Below are 19,272 nucleotides of genomic sequence, written 5' to 3' on the forward strand. Positions count from 1 at the left end.
ATGTAAACATCTTTACGCTGATAAGGATTATTGACTAAAAACTTAGAATAAACATTGTTAAATAGTGGCATATTAGAAGATTTCCCTGGAAAATCAGAACAGGAACTGGATAACTGTTATTGCACCTCCTCTTACTTAACATGGTGCTATATTTTTTGGTAAAACCAGTGGAAAAAGCAGTGTGTTAAAAATAAAGAAAGCAGATTTTTTTTTCTTATTTAATGGGTATTGCATTTATATCTCTCTTCTGTGTGTTGTGAGATCATTGGGTTGATCTTTTACTCTGTTCGTGTGTTGGGTGACATGAATCTGTTTTGTAAAATCTAAACGTCCTGGTGTTCTGGGAATACTGTTTGGTTATGTTGTGTAAGTTTGTCTATATTTTTGGATTATTTAGATTTCTTACATTTGGATATAGATACAAAATTTTCAAAGTATTGACAATCTGAATATTCAGGTAAGAAAAATGTTTAGTTTTATGGAGTCGGAATAACCTGGACAATCAAAACTCAGACATTCCTGTGAGTGCTGTGGGTGGAACTGTAGATGGCACATCCACTCATAGAAAACGGCATGTCAGTTCTTCAGAAATCACCTACGATCTGACAGTGACACCTCTGTGTATATCATGCCAAACAGAATTGAAAACAAGGACTCGAATATAATTTGTAAATTCATGATGATCTTTTACAGTAGCCAGGGTGGAAGCAACCTAAGTGTCCGTTACAGAGGAACAGATAAGCAGAGTGTCGTATGTGGGTGTGGGGAACGTCCGCACGAGGAAGGAAACTGACACCTGCAGCCGTGCGTGGGAAGCCCAGGTGCTGCCTGGTCCCCAGAAAGCAGAGCAGTGGGTACCAGGCCTGGGGAGGGAAGCACGGGCGTGAGGTGTGATGGGCAGAGCTCCGGTTTTGCAGGTGGAGAGTTGTGCGGCAGGGTGCTGGTGGTGGGAAAGCAGCGGTGTGAGCTAAAACGCGGGTGAGACGGTGAAGCATGTGCATTTTACCATGATTTTAAAGACACAGAAATAGCCAATCTGAATTATTCTAGCTCTGTTAAACTAAAGCTCTCCTTTATTTTCTCTTTTCTGAAAGTTTTTTTAAATATAAAATTGAGATTTATCTTTTACATGATTTCTTGGTGGATGTTGCCTATAAAATCATCTAAGTCTAGTGACCGCTCTCATGTCACGTGGATGTTCAGGTATTTTTCTGCTCCTCACTGAAGTATGCTTTCAAGAAATCGTTTTGAAGACCGTGGGACAGAGTGATCTGTGCTGTCCATGTGCTCCTGCCTTTGAGAGCGTCTGCACAGACGTGGAAACAGTCTCTGTTGTCTGTGTTGGCAGAAGCCGTCTGTCTTCTAGTCTTCCGCAGATGTAGGCCTCAGTGAGTGCTGTTTATCCCGTGCCCACGCAGACCTGGGCAGGCACTGCTCCGGGATCTGCAGACCCCTCACTGAACAGAAAGCCTAAAGTCCCTGCTGTCAAGCAGCTGGACTCTTAGCAGAGCTTAGATTCTAGATGCTCTGCTTTCTCTCTTACCTTTGTTGTGCGTTCCACTCTTGTCATTGGTATCATTGGTATCTTCTTTCTTCCACTTAGTCATATTCATCTTCTCGCTTGTTCATCTGAATGCTTACTAACTTTTTCTTTCTAATATATGCATGTGTTATGAATTTATCTTTTACAATAACTTTAGTTGCAACCCATAATTTGGATAAGGAATATTTTATTCTCATTTGATTTAAATTTTAAAGTTTTACAGATATGTATCTCCGTGCCTCTCGATATTTGCATCCATGTGAGGGGGAGCTCAATTACTGCCACTCCTCGCCCTTCTCTGCCCTTTTACGGATTCTCTCTTGGAGGAGAGGAAGTGTCTCTGGCTGTGTGGCACATGGGAAGAGTGCATCAGACAGACTTGTCAGCTTCACCTTCTTTCTTTGGGGACTAGGCTTTCATGGGGTGGGATGCTCATTCAGGTCCTCCAGGTTGGTTCTGCAGTGCTGGTGCAGGACGTGGCACGGCCATCTGATTGCTTAGGACAGCTTAACTGCAGCTCAACTGGAAGTTGTTCTCCAGTGAGTAAGTTACTTCATCTTCCTCCATCTCAGTTTACCGTCTCATTTCTCATGTTGCTTGGAGTCTAGGTGGAAGAGAAGCACCAAGGGAACAGGCCCCGGCAGAAACTTGGTTGTCCATTATGATCTGTTCTGTGACTGAATTATTTAGTAAAATTTTAAACTTCTAGAATACATATGTTTTACTATCTTCTTTTCCTATTAATTTCTACTTCAATTGCATTGTCTTCAGAAAACATTGTATGTTAGAGATTTTTTGGTTATTTTCAGACACTTACTTTGTAGCAGGTGTGGTTAAATTTTTTAGATACTAACCATGTACAAAAAGATCAGTAGAATGCAGAGTTATATGTCCATTGGCTCAAATTTGTTGTTTTGTTTTGTTTAATTAATTTTTAAAAGATTCTAACATCTTTATTATAATTTACACAACATAAAAGTGACCCGTTTGAAATATGCGATTTAATTCTCAGTATATCCACAGGATTGTGCAGTTGCCACCATGATTGTCTCCAGTTCCTCTTCATTACGTTTTCTAAAGCACGGCTAAGCAATAAAACAATAGTGTGATTCACATTTTATTGTTATTTTAAATCTTTTGATAGTCAAATGTAAAAAGGTAAAAAAATTGGGAGGTTAATTTTAATGTTTATTTAACTTAAATCTAAAATCTATTTCAACATTAAATTAATATAATTATAGTTATACATTTTCTACTCTGTGTGTTTGCAATCTGATGTGTATTTTATACTTAAAGCACACTGCAATTTTTAAAAATTTTAGTTTTAAAATACATAAAAACAAAATTGCACAGGCTAATGGATCCCAGGTAGTAATGTCCAGTACGTGTGCACAGTTTTGGCGGGGTCAGAACCGTCCGCCTCCTCAACGCTCGTCATTCATTCTTTGTAGTGGAAACCTCGAGCCCTTTCTTCTCGCTCTTTGAAACGTCGTAGCCGCCGTCCTGGGCCGGCCACAGAGCTTCCCGCTCCGCCTGTGCGTGCGCCTGCGGCCATTGCTCCCAGCTCTCCACTGTGGCTGGCCTCTGGCACCACCACCCTGCTCTCCATTGCGGGGCGACCGTGTTAGATTCCACTCGAGGGACCATGGGGTGCTGCCTTGCTGCGCCCGGGTGCTTCGCGTGGCACAGTGATGTCCACTTCCATCCACGTTGTCACACGTGGCAGGGCTTCGCTCTGTGCCATGTTGTCCACTCCTCAGGCGATGGGCACTTCGGTCGTGCCCATTTTTGGCTTTTGCAAATAGAGCTGCGGAGAACAGGGGCGTGCAGGTGTCTCTTAGGAGCCGATTTCATGTCCTGTGGGCAGACCCCAGTGTGGGCTTGCGGGTCAGGTGGTAGTCCTCTCTGCCTCTCGGAGGAGTCTCATGCCGTTTTCCACGGTGGCAGTGCTGACCTCGTCCCTCCAGCATGGGCAGGGCTCTCTGTTCTCTGCCTCCGCCAGCACAGGCTGTGTTCAGTCTTTGGTGTCTGCCACTCCTACTAGGGTGAGTCGAAGCCTCATGGGCTTCGGTTTGCACTCCCTGATGGTCAGTCATGCTGAGCCTTTCTCCTGCACCAGCCGCCACTTCTGTACCTTCGTTTGAAAAATGTGCTTTTAGATCTATTGCCCATTTTTGAGATTGGGATGTTTTTGTTGTTAGATTTTCGGTGTTCCTTAGGTATTCTGCACAGCAACTGTCAGTTGTGTGGTTTGCAAATATTTTTCCCTACTTGGTAGGTTGTCTCTTCACTCTGTTGTTACCTTTTGCTGTGCAGAAGGTTTTAATTAGATATAATTCCATTTGTCTATTTTTACTTTCATTTTCTGCACCTTTGGAGTCTTGTCCAAAAAATTCTTGCCATTCCAATGTTATGAAACATTTCCCTTATATTTTCTTGTAATAGTTTCATAGTTTCAGGTCTTACATTTAAGTCTTCAAGCCCATTTTAATTTATTTTTGTAACTGGTGAGAGGAGTCTAGCCTCATTCTTCTGCATGTGAATATCCAATTTTATCAGTGCCATTTATTGAAAAGAAAGCCTTACCACCTGTGTCAAAAATCAGCTGGCGGTAGATGCCTGAGTGTCTCTTAAGCCATCTGTCCTTTCCTTGTTCTGTGTGTCTGTTTCGGGCAGTGCTGCCTGCTTCAGTTCTACAACTTTCAGGCATGTTTTAAGTCAGGTCTCTAATGCCCCTGCTTTGTTCTTTTTGCTCAAAAGTGTTTTGGCTATTTAGTGTTTTTTGTGGTTCTGTATAAATCTTGAGAAGGTTTTTCTCTGATTCTATGAAGAATGCCATTGGTATTTTGATAGAAGTTGATGGTATTTTGATAGAAGTTGACTTGAATGTGTTGATTGTTTTGGGCAGTGTGGGCATTTTGGCAGTATTGGTCCTTCCGATCAGTGAACACAGCTGTCTTTCTAGTTTTGTGCGTCCTCTGTAATTTCTTTCATCAGTGTTCTATGATTTTCTTCCAGAGACCTTTCATGTTTTAGCTTAATTTGTTCCTAGGTTATTATTTATTTGTTTATTATTGCTATTACAGTGGGATTGCTTTGCTGCCTCCTTTTGGGCACATCTTAGTTTGGACTGACTGCTCCGAGTGCTGATTGGTGATGTTCCTGGCGCCTGCACTCTGGACGGCACAGGTCTAGAGTCTTCCACGCTTTTTGTCTGCTCCAGCTTAAATTGCTGAGGCTGTGACTTGTGTGTCTCATCCACAGCTTCGTTGTTTTCTGGTGGGGTTCCTTTGTGGTCTCTTCGTTTTGTAACTGGGGATCGAAGCCTTGGCTTTGCGGATGCAGGCAGACACTTTGCCGCTGAGCCAGTCCAGCCCAGCCCTGCTATTTTCTGAGTGAAGGTTCTTATTGTCATTGTCGTGACGGTCTCCTGATGACCGCTGCTCTGCATGCTCTGTCTTGGAACACCGCTTTTCTTTGCTTAATGTTGCCCATGGCATATCTTTGCCTATTTTTTTTTTTTTTTACTTTTATTTTTGCCTTAATGTGTCATTCAGTCAATAGCGTAGAGTTGGAATTTTTTCCTTATACAGTGCTGTGTTTCTTTAAAAAAAGAAACTGGTGAACCTGATTGAGGTCACACGTATATCTGGGTTACTTCATATGGTTAGCATTTTATTTTCTTGGTCTTCTGTCTACACTTTTACTTTCTCTTGTGACCTGAAAGCTTATGTTGCTATTCTTTAATGGTATTAAGCTTTTTAAATTTTTTTTATTTTTAAAGACACATTTTGATTCATTGTACACAAATGGGGTACAACTTTTCATTTCTATGGTTGTACACAGTGTAGATTCACAACATCATGTAATCATACATTTACATACTGCCACTTGCCGCCGACCAGCAGGACAAACGACACGTACTCTTCCGAAGTTCATGAAGCAGCTTCCGCTTTATTTGGATAACACCCTCAATATATAAGCAGTCTCATGCATAAGCAATTGTAATCAGATATGTCCATCCAATCCTATTAAAGGTCAAGCGATCACCAGCTCAAGCCCACATGTAAGATGTATCTGTCCACGCGCTAGACGGCTGAACTAATTATCATACAGCCAATGGTAAACGCTTCCTGTTTTTCTCAAGGCGCATTCAGCACGCCCTTTGGCTCTCTACCAGTCGCCATCTTGGATGCATGTGGCATAACCCTGGGCCCCGGGTCTCGCCTGCCACATTTCCCCCTTTCTGTTTATAAAAGAGACCGTGCCTGTCTTAGGTTTGTCCACAGCAGAGCAACATCCTTACCCGTCATTGGACAATGAGGCTCTAGCCCTCATTTCCTGTCTTAGGTCGGTATGAGCTCCCCATGAATCTTACCCGTCTTTGACTACCAGTCCAGCATATTTAATCAGTCTTGGGGGGATGAGCCAGCATCAATTGCGACAAGAGCTTGACGAATAAGGGCTGTTTCTCTGCGCCGATATATACGCGTTTTGTATAAACACTGTATGCACAGAACAGATACAACACACACTAGACCTCCCCTAGATAAAAACCCAAACCATTCTTTTCCCCACTGAGCAGCAGACTGGAGAAATGTGGCCAATTGTTGTAAAAAATAGGAGGATATAGAATAGAAGAGTTGGTAAGGGGAACAGGATAGGGCCACGTCTTTACTATCCCCCATAGTTCATGCGAGTCTCCTCCATTAACTTGGTGAGAAATCGCCAGCACCATCAGCGGGAGAAGCCTCCTCATCTTCTTCCTGTTTTTGGGTCTCTGTTGAGGCCCTGACCAATCTCTCCGGCACCCAAATTGGCGATTGTGCGTCCTGTGGGAAAACACAAACAGATCCTCGGGTCCAGATCAACACCGGATCCGGGCCTTTCCATTGTCCTGATAGAATGTCCTTCCAGAGCACTTGAGGTACATGTTTTTTATTAGGCTCTGAATGACGGTCAGTAGCCAATCGGCCCTCAGAATCGAGATTTAAAAAATTTAAGATGAACTGCCTCTTTTAATTGTTTTACTAATTTTATATCTAATATTTGATGATATCTCTGATTGTTTTGATCTTCAAATACTGGGAATATTGGGAACACTGATCGAGATTCTACATCAGCCCACTGTCTGGGGGGCTGCCCCTGTGCAGCAAGTATATGCATCCCTACAACTCGGAAAAGAGTGGTGACCTGGATTATACGCCGGAGGCGTGGCGCCGTAGGGGTTAAATGCCACTGAGGGAACTTCTTTTCTAGCTCTGTCTCAGATAGCTCCTGTTCTTCAGAGTCACATCCCTGTTCTGAATCTGAACATCTACTTTCTCTTTTAGAAGCTCGACTTGATTGTTCTTCTTTTACAGTTTCTAATATCTTTTCCCTTTCTCTTAACCGTTCTTGAAATTTTGGTTTTTTGGAAGTCAGACAGAAATGAACTAATGTCCAATTGCCACAACAACAAACAGAAATGAAACAAGAAAAGGTAACACAAACAACACCTTACACATATTCATTTACTACAGGACGTCCTTCGCTGTCTCTTGGGACAGCCTTTCATTACATTCCCTCACTAGGGGAATCTTCTGTTACGCTCCCTCTCTAGGGGAAACTTCTGTTGAAACCTTAAGGCAACCGTTTCCTCAAATAGGGAAACCTGCTAGTTGACTGTGCTAGTGAAAATTTTCTTCATTACTTACCTGAGCGCTCACCATTCCCCGTGCGGGCCACCACTTGCCGCTTGCCGCCGACCAGCAGGACAAATGACATGTACTCTTCCGAAGTTCATGAAGCAGCTTCCGCTTTATTCGGATAACACCCCAATATATAAGCAGTCTCATGCATAAGCAATTGTAATCAGATATGTCCATCCAATCCTGTTAAAGGTTGAGCGATCGCGAGCTCAAGCACACATGTAAGATATATCTGTCCACGTGCTAGGCGGGTGAACTGGTTATCATACAGCCAATGGTAAACGCTTCCTGTTTTTCTCAAGGTGCATTCAGCACGCCCTTTGGCTCTCTGCCAGTCGCCATCTTGGATGCATGTGGCATAACCCTGGGCCCCAGGTCTCGCCTGCCACAACATACGGTGATACTATTTTATTCTACTATCTTTCCACCCCCACTCCCACCCCATTTTCCTCTATATCATCCAAAGTTCCTTCATTCTTCTCTTACTCCCCACCACCCTCCTTCGTTATATGTTGTCATCCACTCATCAGAGAAAACATTGGGCCTTTGGTTTTTTGGACTTGGCCTATTTCACTTAGCATGATATTTTCCAACTTCATCCATTTACCAGCAAATGCCATAATTTTATTCTTTTGTTGCTTGGTAATATTCCATTGTGTATATATACCATAGTTTATCCATTCATCAATTGAAGGGCATCTCGGTTGGTTCCACAATCTAGCTATTGTGAACTGAGCAACTATGAACATTGATGTAACTGTGTCACTGTAGTTTGCTGATTTTAAGTCCTTTGGGTATAAACTGAGGAGTGGGATAGCTGGGTCAATTGGTGGGTTCATTCTGAGTTTTCTGAGGAATCTCCATACTGCTTTCCAGAGTGGGTGCACCAATTTGCAATTCTGCCAGCAATGTATGCGTGTGCCTTTTTCCCCACATCCACACCAACACTTATTATTGTGTGTGTTCTTGATAACAGCCATTCTCGTTGGAGTTAGATGAAATCTTGGGGTAATTTTAATTTGCATTTCTCTAATTACTAGGGATGATGAGCACTTTTTCATATATTTGTTGATCACCTGTAGATCTTCTGTGAAGTGTCTGCCCAGTTCCTTAGCCCATTTATTGATTGGGTTCTTTGTAGTATTGGTGTAAAGTTTTTTAAGTTCTTATAAACTTTAGTTTTATAACTAAAGAGATTAGTGCCCTGTCTGAAGTGTCTCATACTAGACAAAGGTGGCAAAAACTTACAATGGAGAAAAACAGCCTCTTCAACAAATGGTGCTGGGAAAACTGGAAATCCATATGCAGTAAAATGAAATTAAAACCCTATCTCTCACCCTGCACAAAAATCAACTCAAAATGGATCAAGGGTCTAGGAATTAGACCTGGGACCTTGCACCACATAGAAGAAAAAGTAGGCTTAGGACCAGACTTCCCTAACAAGATCCCCGTAGCGCAAGAAATAAAAGCAAGAATCAATAAGTGGGATGGATTCAAACTAAAAAGCTTTTTCTCAGCAAAGGAATCAATCAATAAGGTGAATAGAGAGCCCATGGAGTGGGAGAAAATCTTTTGCACACACTTCAGAGTATTAAACTTTTAAAAACATGTATTCCGTATGATCGGCATATAATGAACCATACATATTAGATCGCAGAATTCGGTTGGTTGGTTCTCTCCTTCACACACACATGCACTGCTGTGGAACCACACTGCAACCAGGGCAGCGAAGTGCTTGCCACCTCAGCAGTCTCCGCTCCCGCAGAACCCTCCTCGCCCCTGGCAGGTCGTCCTGCGCATCCTCCCCCTGCCCCATCACCATCCACAAATCTGGTTAGTACACTGTGAACTAGTTTGCTTTTTCTGCAGCTTTACGTTGCCAAATTATAGAGTGTGTATACTCTGCGTCTGCTTCTTCATCTTGGCATGACTCTGAGATCCCTCTCACTTGGTGCACTGGCTTCGAGATCTCTCTCACTCAGTGCACTGGCTTCGAGATCCCTCTCACTTGGTGCACTGGCTTCGAGATCCCTCTCACTCGGTGCACTGACTTCGAGATCCCTCTCACTCAGTGCACTGGCTTGAGATCCCTCTCACTCGGTGCACTGGCTTAGAGATCCCTCTCACTCGGTGCACTGGCTTCGAGATCCCTCTCACTCGGTGCACTGGCTTAGAGATCCCTCTCACTCGGTGCACTGGCTTCGAGATCCCTCTCACTCGGTGCACTGGCTTAGAGATCCCTCTCACTCGGTGCACTGACTTCGAGATCCCTCTCACTCGGTGCACTGGCTTGAGATCCCTCTCACTCGGTGCACTGGCTTAGAGATCCCTCTCACTCGGTGCACTGGCTTAGAGATCCCTCTCACTCGGTGCACTGGCTTAGAGATCCCTCTCACTCGGTGCACTGGCTTGAGATCCCTCTCACTCAGTGCACTGGCTTGAGATCCCTCTCACTCGGTGCACTGGCTTAGAGATCCCTCTCACTCGGTGCACTCGCTTTGAGATCCCTCTCACTTGGTGCACTGACTTCGAGATCCGTGTGTGTCGCTCGGTGCACTGCCTGGCCACCCTTCTGTTGCTGAGTCGTGTCCTGCTGTGTGCATGTCCAGCACCTGTCCCTTTGCCTGTTGCTGAGTCTGGCTGTGTCCAGGTGCTGACTGGGGCAGGTCGAGTTGGCATGGGCACTCACGTCACGTGGCGTGGACGCTCGCCTTCCTTCCCGTGGGGTGGGGGTACCTAGGAGTGAGTCAGTGATGTGCTTCTGTAGATGCAGGAGGACTGGCCACGGCGGCTGTGCCGTGGCCTCTGGCAGGAGTAAATGGGAGTGGTTCCTGGAGGGTGGCGCCCTGGGTGTCCGGCCTGGCCTCAGGGGCCCGGCTCCCGTGGACGAGCCATGCCGCGCTCTGGCGGCCTCTTCCTCAGTCACAGCTCTGCGTCGTGGCATGATCAGCTGTGGCATTTCTCAAATGAGTTCTGAAAGTTCTTGGCACCTCCTGGGTACGAATTCCTTATCCTGCATGCAGCGAGGAGCATTCCTTCCCCGTCTGCAGACACAAGCCCTTGGCCTTGACGTGGACAGATGGTCCCATTTCCTTGATGGATGGTGTTTTGGGTTCTGGTCCTGTGGATTCCCTTTCCTTCTTGAAACCCTAGCAGTTTATTTATAGAGTGTTTTGTATGTTTCCTCTTACATTTCTGAATATATGTAGTAGATGCATTTAATACCATGTCCATTATGCTGCTAGATCAAAAAGTGCAGCGACTAATAGATTTATGTTTGAAAAGTTTATTAGTTTGTATCGTGTTTTTTTTTTTTTTTTTGGTGGTGGTGCTGGGGATTGAACCCAGGGCCTTGTGCATGCAAGGCAAGCACTCTACCAACTGAGCTATGTCCACAGCCCTACTTTGCATCTTTAAAGGAATCTCAACTTCTCATTCTTTTTGACCCACCAAGGTCTTTGTAATATGTAGTCTATTATCTGTATTTTTGTAAGCAAGCAGTTATAGGTTATTTATAATGTATCAGTAAATTAAAAATGATTAAGGTCAATAAATAAAAAATTCAAAGGATAATATATGAATTAACTAATCACTTTTAATTTAATGCTTTATAATATTATTATAATTAGGATTTAAATAAATTGAGTGGTTTGCAGCAGCTATCCAGAAACTTAAAAGATACTGTTATTTTAATAGCCATTTCTATTTGCATGTTTAATTTCTGCCTTTTTTTTTTTTTTTTAAAGATCACAAAATTTGTCCAGGACAGACATAGAGCTAGAAGAAATAGACTTCGTAAAGATCAACTTAAGAAACTCCCTGTACATAAATTCAGGAAAGGTGAGTGAACGTCTTTTCTTCTAAATGCTAGCGCTGGCTCCAGGGTGCGCGAGGCCACCCTCTTCCTCCTTTTGCAAGCGCCGCCTCTGCCTGATCCTGAGGAGACAGTGGCTCAGGGAGCGCTGGCGGGAGGGGGTCCTGCCCAGGTGCCTGGAAAGCAGGAGGGGCGGTGGGAACAGCAGTGAACCGACCGGAGTGCGTCTTACCACCCGTGGCTGCCGCCAGCTCTGCACTGCGAAGGGCCGGGTAGTGGCCCTTTCCTCTCTTTCCCGTCACGTGCCGTCATACGTGGCATGCAGGAAACGCAGGTGGCAGTTATGGCTCTGCTCACCCGTGTCCTCTCACCTAGCTGTCCCTTCCCCGTGGTGGGACGGGGCCGGGCTCCATGCTGAGAGCGGCAGGGTGCGGTCTGTCCCCGGCCCAGGCAGGGCCCTTCTCTCCGGGAGCTTGACACAGGCCATGCTGCGGACCTGTGGCTGGTGCTTCCCGGACCTTTGCTGTTGTGCAGCAAGAGCGTTGTTTTCTCTTTCAGCAGAGAGTGTAGGGAATGAAGGGGAAAAACAGACGGTGGCATCAAAACGTTTCTGCAGAAGTTTTATTTTCCCAATAAAGTGTTGTTTTAAAGATATTTTTTATTGCAGTTGGACACAATGCCTTTTTATTTATTTGTTTATTTCATGTGGTGCTGAGGATCAAACCCAGTGCCTCACGTGTGCCAGGCAAACTCAACCACTGAGCTGAGCCCCAGCCCTAAAATGTTTTCTTACCATTTACAATTACCGTTATTTAAAAAAAAAACAAAAATTAACAAGAAAAAGGAACGTCAGGTTAAAATGACCACGTAGACAAATACTTATATGAAACTAGTGAACTGTGATTATAGAGGATGAATTGGATATGACTTTATTCAGGTCATAATGTAATAAAAACTAGTTTTAGGAATCACTCTTTAAAGCTCAATTTCGTTTATTTTTTGTGTTTCTTAAACCCAGAAAAAAACTCTTTTAATGAGACAATGTTAAGATTGCCCTGGGTTGGGCTGGGGAGATACTCAGTTGGTAGAGTGCTTGCCTTGCAAGCACAGGGCCCTGGGTTCAATCCCCAGCACTGCAAAAAAGAAAAAAAAAAGATCGCCCTGGGTTAAAAAGACAGCCAGAGTCGGCTTTTCCCCTCAGAAAGGTGAGTCGCCCCTGTAGAGCGTCCAACAGGAGAGACAGCAGCCACGCTGAATATTAAGAGGAGCTCTCTGTGCTTAGGAAAAGACTTCAGAGGGTCAGAGCTGAAGCAGGCCAGGGAGGAGGTCAGGCAGCCTCCAGGTGACGTGGACGTGGCCTGGAGCAGAGCGGTGGCCCTGAGGAGTGGAGACACTTCTGCTAGGATGTCCTGGGGATGGAGCCGCCGGGTCTACTGAGGGACTGGCTGTGGGGCAGGAGGCCAGAATGGCCCCACCGAGTGTGGTCTGAGCTGTGGGCAGGATGGACCTTCAAAGTAAGCAAGGCCCTTAGACAGAAAGCAGGATGGTCATTGTGGCAGAGCAGGTTTGGGGGATGTTGGGAGGGTGGCTTTTGAACGTGGGATTTCAGGTGTCCCCTGGATAGTTCAGGTGAGTGTGGAGTGTAGGAAGGGGACTGAACGGGAAGTACGGGCATGAGACGAGTTGAGCGTGAGGCCGCTTGAGATGACCACTGTGTGAGCACAGGGCGAATGATACTGAAGGCTGGGAACCCGGCAGTAAGAAGAGGAAGAGCCAGCAGCGGAGATGAGGAGTGACCGGTTAGGAGCAGGGTCACGGAGCGTGGTTTCCCGGAAAGCCCGTGGTGCAGATGTGTCGGGGAGCCGGGGGGGAGAACCTGTCGATGCTGGCCCGTGGACGAGCCAGGAGCTGCCGGGACAGCGCCGTCTTGGTGAGCAGTTGGACAGGAGTGGGCAGCCAGCCTCGCTTTGCGGTCATGGCTGTGAACCGGTCAGTGCCGCCGAGTGTCTCTCTAGCAGTGTTCGTTTGTATAGACGTGATCATCCTTGTCAGCCCTTTTCTATTAAGATGGGAAGTACAGCAGATAGAAAGAATAGGGGTGAGGCGTGTGTTTCTGGAGACACCCACACATCCATTAGGAAGTGGACATCCTCAGCACGCGGACCCCACCGCTCTGTTGGAGGTGCTGCCCCTCCTGCCACAGGAGTCGCTGGCCTGGCTCGGTCGGTGTTCTGTTCCTTGCCTCTCCTGGGTCTCACCACATAGGTGTAAGTACCCAAACAGATGCTTTAATGTTGCCTATTTATGAATTGTACTTTTTCTTCCCTCATTCGTTAACATTTTTGGTCAAGTTAATCTACCTTATTGCATTTAGGTGTAGCTCATTCACTTAATAGACATTTGAGTTTTCCTCAGTTTAAAGCCATTGTAGACCATGATTTTGAGAACATTTTGTACATGTGTCCTGATCCACGTGCACCTGAATTTCTTTAGGGCAGGTAGAAGCACATTAGGTGGTCTTGGCATGCGCCTGTCTTCAGCTTTATTTGGTATTGCACGTCACCTCCAGAGTCCCCACTGCCCAGCACTGGGAGAAGTTCTGTTGTTCCGCATGTTCACCCACGTCGGGTAAACAGTCTCGATTTTAGCCACTCTGTGGGTTGATAAGTATATCTCACGTGGCCTTGATTGACACCTCCCTCTGGTGGCCTTGATTGACAGCTCCCTCTGGTGGACTGATAAAGATGTCTCACGTGGTCTTGATTGACACTCCCACGTGCCCCTGAGGGAAGTGTCTGCTCATTATGTCCTGCCTGGATCTTCACTTCCGTGGAATACCTGTCCACTTTTGTTCCACTCGCTCCCCGCCCCTTTCTACCTTGGGGGTTCTTTCTGTGCTCTTACACCCCTGGAGTTGCACGGGTGTGGTTCAGGTCTCCCTGTCCGGTGTGTTCTAACTTCTGCTGGCTTGCAGCTCTCAAGGCCTGAGGTTCTTGGCTTTCGTGGTAGTGTCCTTGTGCATTTTAAAGCACTCCTCTCCACTCAGACTTTATTTTGTGCTGTCTCCTGAAAGCTTGTACTTTTACCTTTCATGTTGGGTCTTTAATCCACCTGAACTGATTGTATAAAATTGGAGTCAATTTAAGTGGGTTTTTTCCCCAGTTTGCTACTTTAACTTAAGGAGATCTGATTGTCCCAGAGCTGTTGTTGAGAACGCACTCTTGTTTGTTCCTGGACTCCCTGGTCTTACTGCTCACGCAGACATCATAGCACACCGCCTCGCTTCCAGCCGCTGTGAGTTAGATCCCACAGAACTGACCCACCTCTGCCTCCGCAGCAGTCTTCAGCTGTGCTTGACATCGCACTTTGATGTAAAGTTAAAACAGATTCATCAAGTCCACCCACTTCCAAACATCTCTACAACTTATTGTATTCATTTTTAAATGTAAAATACATATAACATAAAATCTGTTCTTTTAACCATGTAAGTTTCACAGTTTTATTAAGCATATTGTTATGCAACCATCACCACATTCATCTCAAGAATTCTTCATCTTCCCAAGTTGAAATGCCACACCCATTAAACAGCCAGTCTCCACTTCCTCCTCCCACCAGTCCGTGGTAGCCCCATCCTGCTGTCTGTGAAGTTACCTCCCATGAGTTCAACCAGTTTCTGACTTACTTCACTTAGCCTATGTTCTCAGGGATCATGCATGTTGTATCATCTATCGGAATTTCTTTCCTTTTTTGCTGCCAAGTAATATTCCATTGTATGTTTTTGCCACATTTTGTCTATGTATCCATCTGTTAGTGGACACTTGGGTTGTCTCAACCTTTTGACCATTTTAAATAATGAACACTGGTGTAACAAGGTCTGTTCAGATCCCTGGGTTCAGCCCTCTGGGGTGTAGTTCAGGAGTGGTGTTGCTGACCTGTGGGCAGCTGCTGCAGTCACTGCGACGCACCTTCGCAGCAGCAGGGCCGCGGTCCGAGCTTCTACACCTGTGAGCGCTGCCTTTGTTGTGCTCACAGTCGATAGTGGATGTGAAGTGGCATCTCATGACGTGGTTTGCAGTTCTCCAGTGATGAATGCTTAGCATTTTCCTGCGCTTACTGGCTGTTTGGCGGGCCTTGAACTCGAAGTCCTCCTGCCTCAGCCTCCCCAGGAGCTGGGATCACAGTGTGTGCCACCATACTCCAGATTTCCTCCTCTGAGGGCTCTGCTGGCCTCCGCACTGTGCCACACAGGGCACCTGGGCATTCTCACCTGTGGGTGTCTTAGAGGAGAAGCTCTCAGTCTCGGTCAAGCACGATAACAGTGGGCTTTTGTCATATTGAGGTGGTTTCCTTCTGTTCCTGGATTACGGAGTCTGTATTATGAAACAGGGTTGAATTTTATTTGCATCAAGTGAGATGGTTCTGTGGGTCTCGCCCTTCATCTTAACGTGGTGTATTACGTAGATTGATTTCCATACCTGAACCATCCTCATTCCCAGAATAGATCCCACTTGGTCATGGTGTATGATCCGTTTACTGTACCGTTGAATTTCATTTTCTCGTATCTCGCTGAGAATGTTTACATCAGTATTTATAAGGAGTGCTGGCCTGCAGTGTCCCTCCTTGTAGTTCTGTGCCAAGGTCCAGCGGACCTCACAGAATAAGCCTGGGCTATTCCTCCTCCTTTAGTCTTTGGAAGAGTCTGAGAAGGGTTGGCGTTAATGCTTTTTAAATGTGCCTCCCTGGTGGAGGGACAGTACTTGCACCAGCTCAGTATTAAATTTGTTGACCCTTCTGGGGCTGGACGTGTGCCTTGGAGACTGTCCATGCACGTGAGGCCACACCTGCCCGCTGTCCCTGGTGGCCTTCTGTGCTGGCTGCCCAGCCGCCGGCAGTGGGGTGACCTGCCTCCCCATGCGCTCTGCTATCCTCCACACTGGCTCGCGGCCGGCCTCTGCCTTTGCCCTTCAGCCTTGGCCGCTCGTGCCGGGGTGGCCCTAGGTTTGCCATTGTTGATCTTGCTGGCCTGCTGATGGCTTTGCAGCACACGCCATCCTTCGTCCGTTTGCACGGTGTCTGCCTTAAAGTTGGTTTTGTCTGATGCAAGAACTCGTGCCGCCTTCAGCTTCTTTTTCCACTCCAGTCACTTGTCAACCATGCGTGCGCCTGGATCCGGGCTAGCCTGTGCGTAAGCCTGGAATCTGGAATCAGTCTAACCTCGCTTATGCCGGGATCCGGGCTAACCCACGCTTATGCCTGGATGCGGTCTAACCTTTGTGTGCCCCCATGTGGTCTAACCTGCTCCTGGATGTGGTCTAACCTACATGTACGCCTGGATGCAGTTCCTAATAGCATGTCTTGTGCTTTAATCCCTTTAGTCTGTGTCTTTGAATGGGTTTATGTACTACATTTACATTTAAAGTAATTTCTGATATAGACTTATACCATTAATTCTTTTTCTGTCCTATAGCATTTTTCTCTCACTTTTCTCCTCCTGATTCTCTTTGTTGTTTGTGATTTTATTTTTTGTAGTGACATGTTTTTGGTTCACTTCTCATTTTCTTTTGTGTATATTTTATACAGAATTTCTTTATGGTTACCTTTGTAATTATATAAAGTATCTTAAAGTTCTACTGATCTGTTAAACTGATGAATTAACTTAAATCTTATGCTAAAATTTCTACCTCTTCATATCACTGTCTGCCTTCTATTTTGTTATTGATGGCACAAATTATATTTTTGTTTTGTGTACATTAACATGGATTTACATTTTTCATGCGTTTAAGCACTGTCTGCTTTCTATTTTGTTAATGATGACACGTCTTTATTTTGTATTCATTAAAATAGATTCACAAATATTTTGATGCTTTTAAGTACTTATATACCAGATTTATAAGTAATGTAGTCACCTGCATCAAGATGGCACAGGATTGCTTGTCCACATGCTTCATCTTTATATGCTCATGTGGTTTTGTGTTCCTGTTCTTCATCCTTTCAGCTCAACTTGTGATATTCTCTCAGTGTTTCCAATAGGGGAGGGCTGGTGGCGATAAGCTCCCTCAGCATTTGTTCACCGTGAAAGTCTTAATCTCCCTCTGTCCTGAAGGATCCTGGTGGGTCGGGCCCCACCCCATTCTTATTTTGAGGTGTCATCCTACTCTCTCCTGGCCCACGGGTCTCTGCTGTAAGGTGTCTGATAGTCTCATGGAAGCTCTCTTGTGTGTGCTGTTGCTTTTCTTTTGCTCTCAGGATTCTCCGTCACTCTTGCAAGAGTTGATTGTGATGTGTCTTAACAGAGATCTTCAGATTCTTTCTGTTTGGAGTTCTCTGAGATTGCTGAATCTGGATGTCCACATCTCTCCTTCAGTTTGGGAACTTCTCACTCACTACTTACTCAGACGGTCCTCTGCACCCTGCTTTGCTTCTTCTCCTGAGAGTCCCGTGCCAACATGCTCTTCTGTGGGGTGGTGTTCCCTCGATTCTCCTCTGTCCCGCCTCTCCTCCTCTGCCTCAGGGATTTCGAGTGTTGATCTTCAAGTGCATGGATGCATTCTCCTGGTCAAGCCTTTTGTCAAGTCCCTCCATGAATTTTTCAATTCAATTATTATATTCTTTAGTTCCGAAATTTGTTTGGTCCTTCTTCATAGTTTCTAGCTCTTGTTGATATTCTATTTTTTTTGGATAAAGACAGGTTGTATTAAGTAGCTTTTCTTCTTGATAATGCATCCTTTTCTGATTTTGGTTTTCTGTGTTCTTTTAATTCACTGAGTATCCTTACGACAGTAACTTTGGATTCTTTATCTGGCAGGTCACATGTCTCTACATCATTAGGTTCCGTTTCTGGACGTTTTTGTTCCTTTAATGAATCATGGCTATTTCTTTGTGTGTCTTGTTTTTTTGTCATTGGGATTGGGGCATTTGAAGAATCAACCTTCTCGTCCAGACTTGGTGACCTCGTTTCATATAGGAGGACTTTCTCTGGTTATCCTGGCTAAAGATTCTGGAAACATCTCTAAACTTTTATGGGCATGCGTCCTCTTTGGAGTGGTGCATGTAGCCTGTCTGAACGGGTCTGTCAGCTGCTCCTTAGACACTTTTCCTGGTGTCCCGCTGGGACACTGCAGATGGATGGAGAGCTGATTCTTTTCCAGGACCCTGAACCTGGTACCCATTTCCTGTTTTCTTTTGTTATTGTTGTTGTTTGTTTATCATTTTGTTTTGGGGGTTTTGTTTTGTTTTGTTTTGTATTTTTTCTCCAGCCTTAGGTGGAACCAGATAGCTTGGGGTTGGGGGTAGTGGAGTTGGGTATTTCCTTTCCCAACCAGAGGGCTAGAACGGGCGAGCTGGCCGGAGGTGTGTATTCTTTTTCTTTCCCCAGATCAAAACATCAGGTGGTCATGGGCTGGTGACCTGGTTTCCCTGAAGGCGGGCCTGCCTTGTTTGGATCACGACACTCCCACCTCCGCTCCTCGTGGGATCCTGGGAGGGTTTTTTCTGGTGGAGCCCCAAGAGTAAAACTTAGCAAGGCTTTGGGTGCCCTGAGCATTTTTACCTCTGACTTGTCCGCACTGAGACTCTGACACTTCTAAGTCATTGCTCGGCTTTTCCACCATTACTGCGCTTTGTTCTGTAAGTTGTGAGTCTCAGCATCTGCCTGTCCCTCGGTTTTGGGGACAGTGGTTAACCCTGTGGCTCCACTTCTTTACTTCCCTGGTAACCCTAAGACAAGTTGATTTTTCAGGTTGTTCAGCCCTTTACTTGTGACTGAGTGGTACCAAGTTCCTCAGGCACTTTACCAGAAACCCTTCCCAGCATCTCTGCAGTGCTTTTTGCTCCACAAAGTTGGGGTTCTATTTATTTGTCAGTCTGACCAGTTTGGGGTGCAGTGGTTTCCCCTGGGGCCTTGGTTCTCCGAACTGTTTACTTGTAGTCTCTCAGCTTTTTGCCTAGGGTAGGATGGTGTGGAGACTTCTGTGCCCTGCAGAGACCTAGCCCCCTCCGCTTTGCCCCTTTAGGGAACGCTCTTACTTTCTGGCATGACAAGATGCTCATCTTACATTTTCTCGCTGCAGTCCTGAAATCAGCATTTGTCTGAGGAGCCCAAGTTCTTCTTAGTGGGAATAGTATCAGAACCTAAGGTCTGATGCCAGCTCTGGTCACCAGTGCTAGGGTATGTCTGCTCCTTGGCCTTTGTAGGGGCAGGGCAGGAGTACGTGAGCGCATGTAAA

The 19,272-nt window shown here is 45.6% G+C and overlaps 1 protein-coding gene across 6 annotated transcripts in view; it reads left to right on the forward strand.

Annotated features, from left to right (window-relative positions):
- Rnf13 (ring finger protein 13) overlaps window positions 1–19,272 on the forward strand; it is a 149,403-nt gene that overhangs the window by 118,106 nt on the left and 12,025 nt on the right. For all 6 annotated transcript variants that reach the window (XM_047563018.1, XM_047563017.1, XM_047563016.1 and 3 more), the window contains one exon: window positions 10,980–11,073. In XM_047563018.1, coding sequence (XP_047418974.1) covers window positions 10,980–11,073 — 94 coding nt within the window. The remainder of the gene's footprint in view (window positions 1–10,979; window positions 11,074–19,272) is intronic.

Source organism: Sciurus carolinensis, chromosome 9 (genome assembly GCF_902686445.1).
Source record: "Sciurus carolinensis chromosome 9, mSciCar1.2, whole genome shotgun sequence".
Taxonomy (NCBI): Eukaryota; Metazoa; Chordata; class Mammalia; order Rodentia; family Sciuridae; genus Sciurus; species Sciurus carolinensis.